The 13,543-nt window shown below is 32.8% G+C and overlaps 1 protein-coding gene across 7 annotated transcripts in view; it reads right to left on the reverse strand.

Annotated features, from left to right (window-relative positions):
* The window catches only part of Pde6 (phosphodiesterase 6), an 840,004-nt gene that overhangs the window by 374,508 nt on the left and 451,953 nt on the right, over positions 1 to 13,543 (reverse strand). For all 7 annotated transcript variants that reach the window (XM_069822899.1, XM_069822895.1, XM_069822898.1 and 4 more), the window contains one exon: positions 11,126 to 11,361. In XM_069822899.1, coding sequence (XP_069679000.1) covers positions 11,126 to 11,361 — 236 coding nt within the window. The remainder of the gene's footprint in view (positions 1 to 11,125; positions 11,362 to 13,543) is intronic.

Genomic DNA, 13,543 nt, shown 5'->3' on the forward strand with positions numbered 1-13,543 from the left:
CACACTGCATGCAGGCCATTATGTTTATGGTTTCCAACATGGCCGAAAGCGACTCCTTTTAAAGACCGCAGAGGCTATGGAAGAATTTCAGAATTTAAAATGGAACTATCGATATTATGTTACAAATCTTCCAAAATTCAATTAATAAAATATAAATAAGATATAATTTATGTATAAAATATATCACTCCACCATATTATTGCATTATATTTTATATTTATTTTACAATTGTATTATTTAATATTTTTTCAATTTATTTTATTATTTATTAAAGGGGCCAGGCCATCGCCCCTTGTATTCGTACTTTCTATTTAACCTATTCTTCTGTGCATTTTATATAATTTCATTGTATTTCTTGTATCATTATTTTGGTATTTTTCACTTTACTTTGCTGACTTACATTTGATTACTTAAATTAAATAATTAGATAATTATTTTAGTGTAGGCTTAAATTGGGTCAGATCAATAAATAAATAAGTAAATAAATAAATTAATTAATAAACGAATGAACAAACGTACATACAAACAAACAAACAAACAAAACAAATAAATAAATAACTAAATAAGTAAATAAATAAGTAAATAAATAAGTAAATACATAAATAAATAAATAAGTAAATAAATAAATAAGTAAATAAATAAGTAAATAAATAAATAAGGAAATAAATAAATAAATAAGTAAATAAATAAGTAAATAAATAAGCAAATAAATAAACAAATAAATAAATAAATAAGTAAATAAATAAAGAAATAAGTAAGTAAATAAAGAAATAAGTAAATAAATAAGTAAATAAATATGTAAATAAAGAAATAAGTAAATAAATAAATAAGTAAATAAATAAATAAGTAATAAATAAATAAGCAATAAATAAGTATATAAATAAATAAGTAAATAAATAAACAGCCTAATTCAATGTAAACTCCACTCCCGACCACAAGCATTTGCTTCATCGGGAGTGCGAACAAAAAGTGTACCATTATTATCCGGGTTCGAATCCCGGTCGGGACAAGTTATCTGGTTGAGGTTTTTTCCGGGGTTTTCCCTCAACCCAATACGAGCAATTGCTGGGTAACTTTCGGTGCTGCACCCCGGACTCATTTCACCGGCATTATCACCTTCATATCATTCAGGCGCTAAATAATCTAGATGTTGATACAGCGTCGTAAAACAACCCAATAAATTGAATTAAAAACCATTATTATCGTTCAGATAAAAATTATTATTATTTTTATTTTTATTATTATTATTGTTATCATTATTATTGTTATTTTTATTATTATTATTATTAATATACACAATAGTAAGTCATTTATATCTTACAATTTAGAAATTATTTACTCTTACCTTCTTTATCTGATTTCATTTTAGTTATACTTACTGTATAATATATTTTTAACTTATTAAATTTTTAATTACTCTATGGTTACTCATTAACCGTTCAGCCCACACCCTTCATTAGCACTGTATATACAGGGTGTTTCCGAGGTGGTGTTACAAACATTCAGAGATGATGGCGAAGGGCACATGTATCAATTTGAGATAAGCAACCCTGGTGCGGAAATGACTGAGTCGAAAGTTATAGGCAAAAATAGTTGTGTGGAAATGGAATTGTAATTTGGTACCACGTGCCCTCCTTCCCTGAACTTTTGGAACAGTCGTGGAAAGATGGTATGGGCCGGATGTCTCCTACGTGGGTACTTGTCCCGATACAACTTGTGAGCTTGTCTACTGTTCCCATTGGCTCATCAGGTCTGCTTATTCCGCTCTCGTGTACTCCTCCATTTCACTAGGACTGATCGACTGGACACTGCAACTTGTACACATACACTGCTGTCTACAGACGTGCATATCAGGACCGACCATGTCCGTTACACATTACGCTATCTGCATTGCTTTAGTGTAGCTTCCTGTCCCCACCCCTCAGACAGCGCACTGATTGGAATACTGTAAGTAGACAACGTAAACAACGTCAGATGAATACAGTATGTGTAAGATGTACAGATAAATACACATAAATAAGGTGTACTGAGAAATAAAATTATTTGATTTCCACAGAACTATTTTTGCTTGTAACTTTCGACTCAGTCATTTCCGGACCAGGGTTCCTTGTCTCACCTTCTTTCGAGAAGTTATCATGGCTTAGGTTACATGAGAGGAGAAATCTGCACTCACTTTCTCTCTTATATCGAATTATGCACACTTCATCCCCCTATTATTTATTCACTCGTTTTCATACTCTCTCTCGCTATCATAATATTAACACTCGATCACAACTCGATAACACGCTAGAAATTCCACTTCACACATCGTCTCTGTATTCCTCATCTTTCACTGTTGCTACCTCTCGTCACTGGAACTCTCTGCCGCCTGAAGTCAAGGGCTGCCGAACATTGAAATCTTTCAAATCCAAGTTAGAAAATTATCTTATGACGAGTTGCCAAACTAACTTACTATTATGACAAGTGTTGCATTGCATGTTTCCACGTATTCACATTTTTTTAATGTTCTAGTGATATTCAACTTATTTTATATTTTTGTTTTCATATTTTCCGATAGTGGTATATCTCTAATGTAATAATATGAGCTATATACAGGGTGTTCCGAAACTATTCGTTCAAATTAATACAGAAGGTAGAGAACATGAAAACAAATATATTTCGATAAGGAATCGATGGAACGTCCGAGGTGGCCCCGTGGCCTGGCCACCCAGGTCACCTGACCTCACGTGTCTGGATTTCTTCCTCTGGGGGCATATGAAGCAGCTGGTGTATGAAACCGTTGTGGAAACAGAAGAAGGCTAATGGTCGCGCATTCGAGCAGTTCCTGTGAATGCCACTGATGTAATTAGCATGCTAAACTACCTTCTGTGTAAATCGTCCCTAGGATCAGAAATTTCCTTCAGGGACCATATGTACCATTAAAAAATATATTTGTTTTGATGTTCTCTACCTCATGTATTATTTTGAACGAATAGTTTCGGAACACCCTGTATATAGTCATAATTTTCCTTACTGTGTGTACTTAAAAATATTGTATTCACTGTATGCTTTGTACTGCACTATTTTATTACTACTATTAGTATTATTACTATTATTAGTATTATTATTATTATTATCATTATTACCTTTCTTGTTTTTATCATTATTATTATTATTTTATCATTATTATTATTATTTTATTATTACTATTATTATTATTATTATTATTATTATGAATAATTGTCTTATTTTTTTATACTTTGTATGCCTCATTTATTTTGACCTGCTGTTCACATTTTATTATGCTTTTTTCTTTCTTTCTGTATGTTATATGTTATGTATGATTTCTTCTTACTTGTTGTTTACATTTTATTATTATTATCTTATTTCAGTTTTGTGTGTAAAATTGTAGTGTACTTTGTAAATTTGTAGTGTTTTTGTAACGCAGTTTTTACTCCTGGTTGAGTGTTAGAGAAGGCCGTATGGTCTTAACTCTGCGAGGTTAAATAAATTATTATTATTATTGTTATTATTATTATTATTATTATTATTATTATTATTATTATCTCAAATTGATACATGTGCCCTTCGCCATCATCCCTGAAAGCTTGTAACACCACCTCGGAAACGCCCTGTATAAATCCATACGTAAGACAGTAGCCACTACACTACATAATTTACATTAGCTTGGACAAAAAGACAAAAATTGACTGAAAAATGTTGAAAATTTCTGTTCATACGGCTGCCGTGTCACACCGCAGCTCTTTGCTAGGGATCAGGAACACGAGGCGGGCACGAGTGGAATGTTATGTTGATATTACTACCACAAATTGCACTCAGGACGGACGTTTGTTTACAGATTGCGTGTATAAGAGCATTTATTTCCATTTTTATTTTATCAGTACATATTGCAGATGAAAGCTGTTATTGCGGCGCACACAGGAATAGCCGCCGCTGGGAATGGCAATAACTCGTGATTGCACCGTATTTACACGGTGTTATGACATGAAGGTCCTGCTACGATGACGTGAATTTCGTACTATACCTCGTTACCTAGAAACCAGAAACCTACTAGTCCACATTCAGATTTTTTTTCCTTTTGTCGAGGCAGTTATGCATGTAAAATATTATGCCGTTCACTTGCTATCCATTACCGCCGTCAACATCAGCATGGAGTGCGTTCCGTTTAATTTTCATTAAAACTGGACACTATATCGTAATTGGTCCTGTAGGCTCGTGGTGTAACATTAGGATAGGAATTTTATTATAAGTCTATTTCATTATCATCATATACATAACTAGTTGTGAAATAGATCGACCTTTTCATTCCCTAGCGATTTATTTCTCCGAGATTGTGGATAACGTCATTCTGTGAAAATCATTACAGACTATATTTACTACGCTTGTTATCCCACGCATAATTATTCAAAATAATGCTCGTCTGTTTGTTAAGAATGGTAGCAAATATGTTGATTCTCACGCTCCGTCCCGTTTTCAAAATACATTTTATAATATAACTAGTGCCTTGTGCAGCAAATGCTGCAAACTAATTTCATTAGACGTTCAAACAAATATTTTTCAGATTTATTTTCAATAAAGAATACCAGACATTCTGAAAGTTATTTGCTTCCATAATAATGAAAGATACTCTTTCTCTCGAGACAATACTGAAGAGAACCACGCATATAAATATCTACACCACACCGCCATTAAATATATGAAAAAGACCCAACCCCACTTGATTAATAACTATAAAAATATTTGATTTTTAATAATATTATTATCTTACGTAAGTTTTATAGCTTTCAGTAACATATACTATATATACTATATAGCCGCCACTCAGTAAAATATAGAAATCAAAATCGAATTTAAGTTATTCTCTACGTCTACTTATATAACCCCAAAACGTTTCACTTTCATATCATCAATATAGCATTAATATGTATAATTAATGAAAAATAGTCACATCACGGCATTAACTACAATAATATTTCATTTCTAATAGTAATAATGTCATCAAACCACGTCAAGTTTTGCAGTTTTTAATATCCAATACACAGCTGTACCCAGAAAATTACACACCACAGAATCGAACCTGTAAATTATTTTTAGTAAGTTAAGTTTTTAATAAACAATTTAATTTGAGTTCTAAATATGTCAGCATTCTTGCAGATCATGGCCTTCGTGTAATATTATTTACTGTAGTGTGTGTTTTGTTTTATTCTGAAATGCAACAAGGCCGACTTGATGCTCGTTTCGCTTCTCCTGAATGCAATTAGGTAGTTCTCAAAACTGACGACAGATGGATTTTGGAAAATAGGAAAATTATGTAGGAAAATTGACATTTCACTGAAAACTACTATTTTTTCGAAAACTTTGGGTTCCAAGCTTCAAAATGAGGGGCCATTTATTAAAATTCGTTCAGCCGTTTTCCCATAATTTCCATTACCAGTTCAAATTATATATATATATAGATAAGTTTGAGGAATTAAAATATAGCGACTTTATTTTATTAACAATAGTTTAGAGAAGTAAAAAGTACTTTAGTGCATTTTTTAACATGAATTGTACAGCATGACACTAAAGTCAAAAACCTGTCTTCAGATTTTAACCTAAACTTCGTCTCAATATTTTTGTCTGTCTGTCTTTCTCCGACACGGACTGAAGCACTGTCAATCGGCATGCTGCTGTTTGATGTTTCCAGGTGTGTACTAATGTTTCACCTCTTGATTTTTTATTTTGTATTTCATACCCAAAGAGAAATTATATTTTAAATATACTATCTTGAAATCGTACAATAATTATTGTTCCCAGCTCGTCTGTTGTTACAGTTAACTGTTTTGTCGTGAAAAAATTGTGATCTTTGCTATTATATATTGATATAAATATTGATATTCATTTGTCAGCCATCTTTACAATTCGTAGTTATAACCCCATCCAACAGGGTCGCGGATCCCAATAAAGACAACACAGTTAAATGTTGAATAATTATCAAACTTATTGTATGAAATTATGATAATTATCAAACAATTTTGGCCACAACACAAGAAGATACAATATTTCGCTCCCCCTCATTGAACCAAAATGTAAGACTGAAGCAGGTCTAAGGCACAGTTCTAATTACGGTCCAAGATTGTATAATGATCTTATAAAGAGGAATCCTAAACTAAAATTATTAAACAATACATTATTAAAAAAACAAGTGCTTGAACTGTTTTTTTAAATTATAATCATGTAAATTCTCAGTCTTTATTTATTTTTTTTTCTGTCACTTTAACAATGTTGTATTCTTAACTTAGTATGTACTTGTATAGGCTATGGTACCGTTTTGTTTGTTTGTTTTTGTTTTTTTTTCTTATTCTTTTTATACTTCATGTGTAATTACATTTAACAGTTTTAATCAGGTTATTATTATTATTATTATTATTATTATTATTATTATTATTATTACTACTACTACTACTACTACTACTATTATTATTATTATTATTATTATTATTATTATTATTATTATTTTATTTATTATTTTATTTTTATTATTTTTTCTTCTAACCAGTTCTCATTATTGGTCAGACCCGACCTCAAGCATCTTGTTTTTTGGGTGTGACCCAGTTGCCTTGTATTTATACAATAATTTGTAATATGTAGACTATTTGACTATGAGATTTGTAATCAATTCCGAATTTTCAAGAATATTCATATACGAGTATTACAATAGTATTGTAAAATCTTTGTTATTGTATGTAATTTTTGCTTGCAATAAAAATCTTGTAATCTTGTAAAAAAAAAATTTGCAACAAAAAATTTAATTAAAATTACAATTATTATTATTATTATTATTATTATTATTATTATTATTATTGTTATCATTATTATTATTATTATCATTATTATTACTATTACTATTATTATTACTGTATAATATTGATAATGATAGTTATACTCTTTTCGTGTTACGATTGTAAATGCATCAGCGAAACGCTACATATTGTGTTTAATGAAATATATTATTTATAACAAGGAACTAAAATTATGTGTAACTAATTATTAGGGCTAGGATTTTGATGAAATCGCATCTTTTTTCTAGTAAGCCAGAAACATTGCTGCTTTAGTATTTATATGTTAAGTGATAAACTGAGTGCCTATTTTAAAACATATTTATTAGGGATTTTTTTTTGTATATTTTACCTCTTGCTACTCACAAGAGCATTTTTTGTTTTATTCGGTCATTTTTGGGGTATTTTCATTTAATTTTGGCCATAAATCCGCATTATTAATGTAAAATATTATTTATTTCCTTCGATATTTTCTCTACATATTTTTTCAATTAATACCCATTATATTGTAGCTATATTATTTTTATCGTTTTTCTACAAAAATATTGTCATTTTAACGTAGTACACCCCACGTAATGGATCAGTCCAACCATCCCTTCAATATAGACTCCTCTATACCTGCTAATTCCGTATAAGAGTGGCCTTGTGATGGGCTACATGGAAACTACATCAGGTAAAATAATTAATTAAAGTGTACTACTTAGAAAAATTATGTAAAATTAAATAAACTTGAATGTTGGTACTAGAATTTAATTTAATTACTAGTCTAAATATTAATATTCCTATTGAGCCAATTATGTAAGATCAATTTTTAGGGCATTTTTTAAAGATTTATACGTCATTAATGCATTGTTTTTAGGACATTTTTTATGATTTATACGTCATCAAAATCCTAGCCCTACTAATTATATAACTAATAATTATTAACTTTTTAAATTTTATTTATTTACGTAATGATACAAAAATTTTTTTCTTATGTCCAAGCAAAAATGATGCCATGAAATCCAGATAAATTCGTCACGTGGTCGCATCATATGACGTTGCGTTAGCATTTTTTTTTATTTTAGTTGGTTATTTAACGACGCTGTACCAACTTACTAGGTTATTTAGCGTCGATGAGATTGGTGGTAGCGAGATGGTATTTGCCGAGGATTCGCCATAGATTATCTGGCATTCACCTTACGGTAGGGGAAAACCTCAGAAAGAACCCAACCAGGTAATCAGCCCAGGCGGGGATCGAACCCGCGCCCGAGCGCAACTTGAGACCGGCAGGAATGTGTTCCACGTATTTATTTTTATTCTTTTGTTTCTTATTTTTATTATCTAAATCGTGTTTATTTATCACTTAACGCCAATATATCCCACTGTGTTGTTTTTTTTATTACTAATCTATTTTTTTGTGTACATTTTATTCAATTGTCGGTTTCTGGTTTAATTATGTAAATCCTACTTAATTGTAATCTAATAGTAATATGTATACTGATGTGTTTATTTTTATTTTTACTGTGTACATTTTTTTCATTGAATTATCAGCTTCTATTTTTATGTGATTCGTATTTGATTCTAACAACATTATTATGTATTTCACTAGTTTATTTTTATTTTATGAGGTAAATTTTATGTAACTACGTCTTTTGATCTCATTATGTACCTAAATTGTATCAGTATGTAATTACTTAATTCGGATCCAGTTTTATGTTCAACTGTGAAAGTTGAGTGTAAGAGAAGGCCTTACGGCCTTAACTCTGCCAGGTTAAATAAAGCCATTATTATTATTATTATTATTATTATTATTATTATTATTATTATATAAATTGTAAATTTATTAATTTTTCTCTGATTCTCCATTCTCGGCTAATATTATCTATGAGTTAATTAAAACAAACATTAGGAAAACAGTTACTCCATTGCTGACGAGAGTAAAAGATTAGAGAATTATATGTAGCTAATGGCCAGACAATTCAGTGAATATCGACAACAGAGCTTCATAACGCGCTTGCAGTTTGACAGCTGTCAGCCGTCCTCGATCATTAATAGTCATAGAGAATTAGTGACGCAGATCATCGCCACCCATATAATATGCTAACAGGGTAAGGAGATAAGGATGCCCAGAAGCGTAGGCATGGTTTTCATCTATCAGACCATGATTCCTTGCTACAACTTGGACGGAATTCTTTTCAATATTTCCATAAATTTAATCTGTTCTGATATAACTTTTATTTAATCGTCACAAAAAGTATAACTATAATTTTATTCTAAAGTAGGCCTAACTTTCCAGTTTCAAATGGCCATAACTTTGGCAAAATTTTAGATCCTGCAAAAAATAAAAGAACGCCAATGTGTTCATGAAGGAAAGGGAGTGTATTACAACAAAAAAAAGTTAAATATAATTACCACCGTGTTGTTCAATAAGATAATTATTTCAGCATCGTTCTTTCTTCACCGAAGGAATTTGCTGGATTATGGCTAGGAAGAAACTGCCTACAGAAGGAAAGGAATTATGAATGAAAGATAAGTTCGGGGTAGAAAAATATATTAAATTATAGACAACATTAATATATATGGATCATATACGGAGACTAAGAGGAAGGCAGAAAATAGGAAAGATTGGGGAATACCAAGTTTACACTCAAACACCTGTCTGCAGACAGGAAACTAGGAATGAATGAAATTATGTGGAAGAAAATAATGTCGTAGTAAATCCCTAATTTTTTAGTAGGTTATTTTACGACGCTTTATCAACAGCTTAGGTTATTTAGCGTCTGAATAAGATGGTGATAATGCCGGTGAAATGAGTCCGGGGTCCAGCATCGAAAGTTACCCAGCATTTGCTCATATTGGGCTGAGGGAAAACCCGGAAAAACCTCAACCAGGTACCTTGCCCCGACCGGGAATCGAACCCAGGCCACCTGGTTTCGCGGCTAGACTCGCTAACCGTTACTCCACAGGTGTGGACAAATCCCGAAAAAGACAAAGTATATGATTATATCTTGTGACCAGAATATTGTACGAAATGGAAATATATATAAATTGGAGATTTATCCTTCGAAGAGGTGGGAAAATTCAAATATCTTGGAGCAACAGTAACAAATATAAATAACACCCGGGAGCAAATTAAACTCAGAATAAATTGGGAAATGCGTGTTGTTATTCGATTGAGAAGCTTTTGTCATCTAGTCTGCTCTCAAAAATGCTGAAAGTTAGAATTTATAAAACAATTATTATATTACCAGTTGTTCTATACCAGGGGTCGTCAGCACAGAGCACGCTGGGGCTAGCCTTTCTTACCCGCGGAAAACGCAGTGCACTATAGTGCTCTCGTAGCTGCTAGCGGGTATGCTCTCTATCTCTCCCTGTTGCACGACAGTGCACACGGGACGGCACCGCGTACCCATTGCACATATCAGCGAGTGCTGACGACCACTGTTCTATATGGTTATGAAGGACTCTCATTTTGAGAGAGGAACAGAGATTAAGGGTGTTTGAGAATAAGGTGCTTAGGAAAATATTTGGGGCTAAGAGGGATGAAGTTACAGAAGAATGGAGAAAGTTACACAACGCAGAACTGCACGCATTGTATTCTTCACCTGACATAATTAGGAACATTAATCCAGACGTTTGAGATGGGCAGGGCATGTAGCACGTATGGGCAAATCCAGAAATGTAGCTATATAGAGTGTTAAATGGGAGGCCGGAGGGAAAAAGACCTTTGGGGAGGCCGAGACGTAGATGGGAGGATAATATTACAATGGATTTGAGGGAGGTGAGATATGATGGTAGAGACTGGATTAATCTTCCTCAGGATAGGGACCGATGGCGGACTTATGTGAGGGCGGCAATGAACCTCCAGGTTCCTTAAAAGCCAGTAAGTAAGTAAGTAAGTAAGTAAGTAAGTAAGTAAGTAAGTAAGTAAGTAAGTAAGTAAATACGTAAGTGAGTGAGTGAGTGAGTGAATGAGTGAGTAAGTATGTGTGAGTGAGCGAGTGAGTAAGTAAGTAAATGAGTGAGTAAGTAAGTGAGTGATAAGTAAGTGAGTGAGTGAGTGAGTAAGTAAGTCAGTGAGTAAGTGAGTGAGTGAGTAAGTAAGTGAGTAAGTCGTAAGTGAGTAAGTAAACGAGTAAATAAGTGAGTAAGTAAATGAGTAAGTAAGTAAGTAAGTGAATAAGTGAGTGAGTAAGTAAGTGAGTAAGTAAGTAAGCAAGTAAGTGAGTAAGTAAGTAATACTGAATATTCCGTTAATATGTCATTCGTTATAATGACATATTACTGTAACGAGAAAGTCTTAATTTGAAAGGCATGCTGCTCACCGGTGTCCACGGTGACGTCGAAGAGCTTGGCCACCAGGTAGCGGGAGTCTCGCGGGCCCCTGGCCAGAAACAGACTGCCGCGGTCCGCGTGTGTCAGCAGCCCCACGTTGACGAGGATCTTGTGGCACAGTACGTCGATGTCCAGCTCGTTGGCCACGTCGCGGATCAGCTCCATGAATAGCTCGCTCTCGTCCATCAAATCCAGCTGCTTCCGCCGCAGGCTGCTCGCCACCGGCCTGGCAGACAAACAGCACACTTTGCACGTTGACGCTTAAAATAACCTAACTTATCACAGATTCGTATATGCAAGGCACACCAAAAGCTTAACCTAACCTATCACAGATTCGTGTATGCAAAGCACACCAAAAGCCTAACCTAACCTATCACAGATTCGTGTATACAAAGCACGCCAAAAGCCTAACCTAATCTAACCTAACCTAACATAACCTAACCTAATCTAACCTAACCTAATATAACCTAACCTAACCTATCCTATCACAGATTCGTATGGGCATACGAAAAGCCTGAATTAACCTGACGTATCACAGATTCTCGCACCGTAAAAGTTAGGAAAATGCAAGTTGAAAGTTTCAGTGTCGCGTGCTAAAGAAAAGCCCAGACCTGTTCAACCTTGTCAATTTCGTAGGCCTGTATTATGGGGACACATTATGAAAGAAATACAGAGTGTCCACAGAAAACATCCGTGATTATAAACGGGTATATAATCTCTGTCGGTAGTCGCATGTACATGAAAATGGTGACACTAGAAAGAGCAACTAAAAAAATGTATAGTGCATACCTCTCAAACACTCAATGTGAACCCGCGTATCACACAGCGTATCTAATGGAATGGAGTCTGCGACATTGCAGATATGATATATCAGCTGAGATTCAAGTCGGGGGACTTCGGTGTCCACTTGCAAATGACGTCTTTGTCTCAGCGCGCCAAATCTACGTTCCTGTTATTTTTTTGAGTTCATTTTTGATATTCCAATATGTCGAGTAGTAAATTAAAAAAGAATGGTATTCAATCATATAGTTTAACTTATCTTTAATGTAAACTATGCAATTATAAATTTACATTGTATTTTTTAAATTTATTAACGTTTTCGCCATTCAGTATGACGTCTTCAGTCATTGATAATTAGAGATATCTTGTGAAAAAACCTTGCATTAAAACTGTAGTGAAGGTTTTTACATAATATGAAATTATAGAATGTTAATGTCAATATTAAAAAAATAAAAAAAAACAGTGAAACACTTAAGTGTATCAATTAAAATCAAATTTCAAATGTGCATATTTAATCGGAATCAAGTTAAGTAACCATAACATATTACGCTGAAATAATGTACATGAATACTGTTAATCAAATGCGTATATCACTTATATTACCACATTAAATCATTTTAAAAGAATACAAAAATTGTGGACCACGTCTGTGGTATAGGGGTCAGCATGCTGGACTCTTACGCAGAGGGCACGTGTTCGATTACCGGTTGGGTTGAATTTTCTGGTTGAGGTTTTTCAGGGTTTTCCCTCAACTATAAAGCAAATGTCAGGAAATTCGGGCCACAACATCCCTGAATATCACCGGCTTCATTCTTCACCAAAATCATATTCATAACAAATCAGTAAACATCTACAGACGCCATCTAGTTCACAACAATAGAACCAGTACTCAACAATAGTACATAGGCCTTCGGATTTCACCTAAAAGATTAACTCGCGATATGATCAAAGATGTTAAAGGAGTATAAATAACAGCCAAAAAAAACTGTGTTTGAATGTGTGAAGTACATGAAAAGAAATGGTTATCGACTACTATTTAAATATGTAGAATTATTAATTATGCATATTTTTTACAAAAACAAAATAAGATTAAATTACAACCAGTCATATCAAAGTAATTTAATTGAACTACGATATGACTACTATGTGTGGTACATTTAAGTGTTTCACCGTTTTTTAATGTTTTTTTAATATTGACATCAACAATCTATACTTTGATATTATGTAAAAATCATCACTACAATTTTAATGCAAGGATTTTTTTCACAAGATACTTCTAATTATCAATGTCTGAAGATGCCATACTGAATGGCGAAAACGTTGACAAATTTAAAAAATACAATCTAAATTTATAATTGCATAATTTAAATTAAAGATAAGTCATATGATTGAATACCACGCTTTTTGAATTCCTGTTATTTGTTTGTTCCGATGGTTATGAATATTTACAACAATGCAATAATATAAAAAGAACAAAAGACTGGCACACCCAAACGAAAGAAACCCATATTAACAGCTTCCATTTGCTTCTGCTACCATCTATAAGTAGTTTTTTTCCTGCAATTAAACATACCGCAATATTCACAATAGAAATTCTTTGAGTTGTTTCTTATGATTAGGGGAAGGAT

The sequence above is a fragment of the Periplaneta americana genome, chromosome 4 (genome assembly GCF_040183065.1).
Source record: "Periplaneta americana isolate PAMFEO1 chromosome 4, P.americana_PAMFEO1_priV1, whole genome shotgun sequence".
In the NCBI taxonomy this organism is placed as follows: Eukaryota; Metazoa; Arthropoda; class Insecta; order Blattodea; family Blattidae; genus Periplaneta; species Periplaneta americana.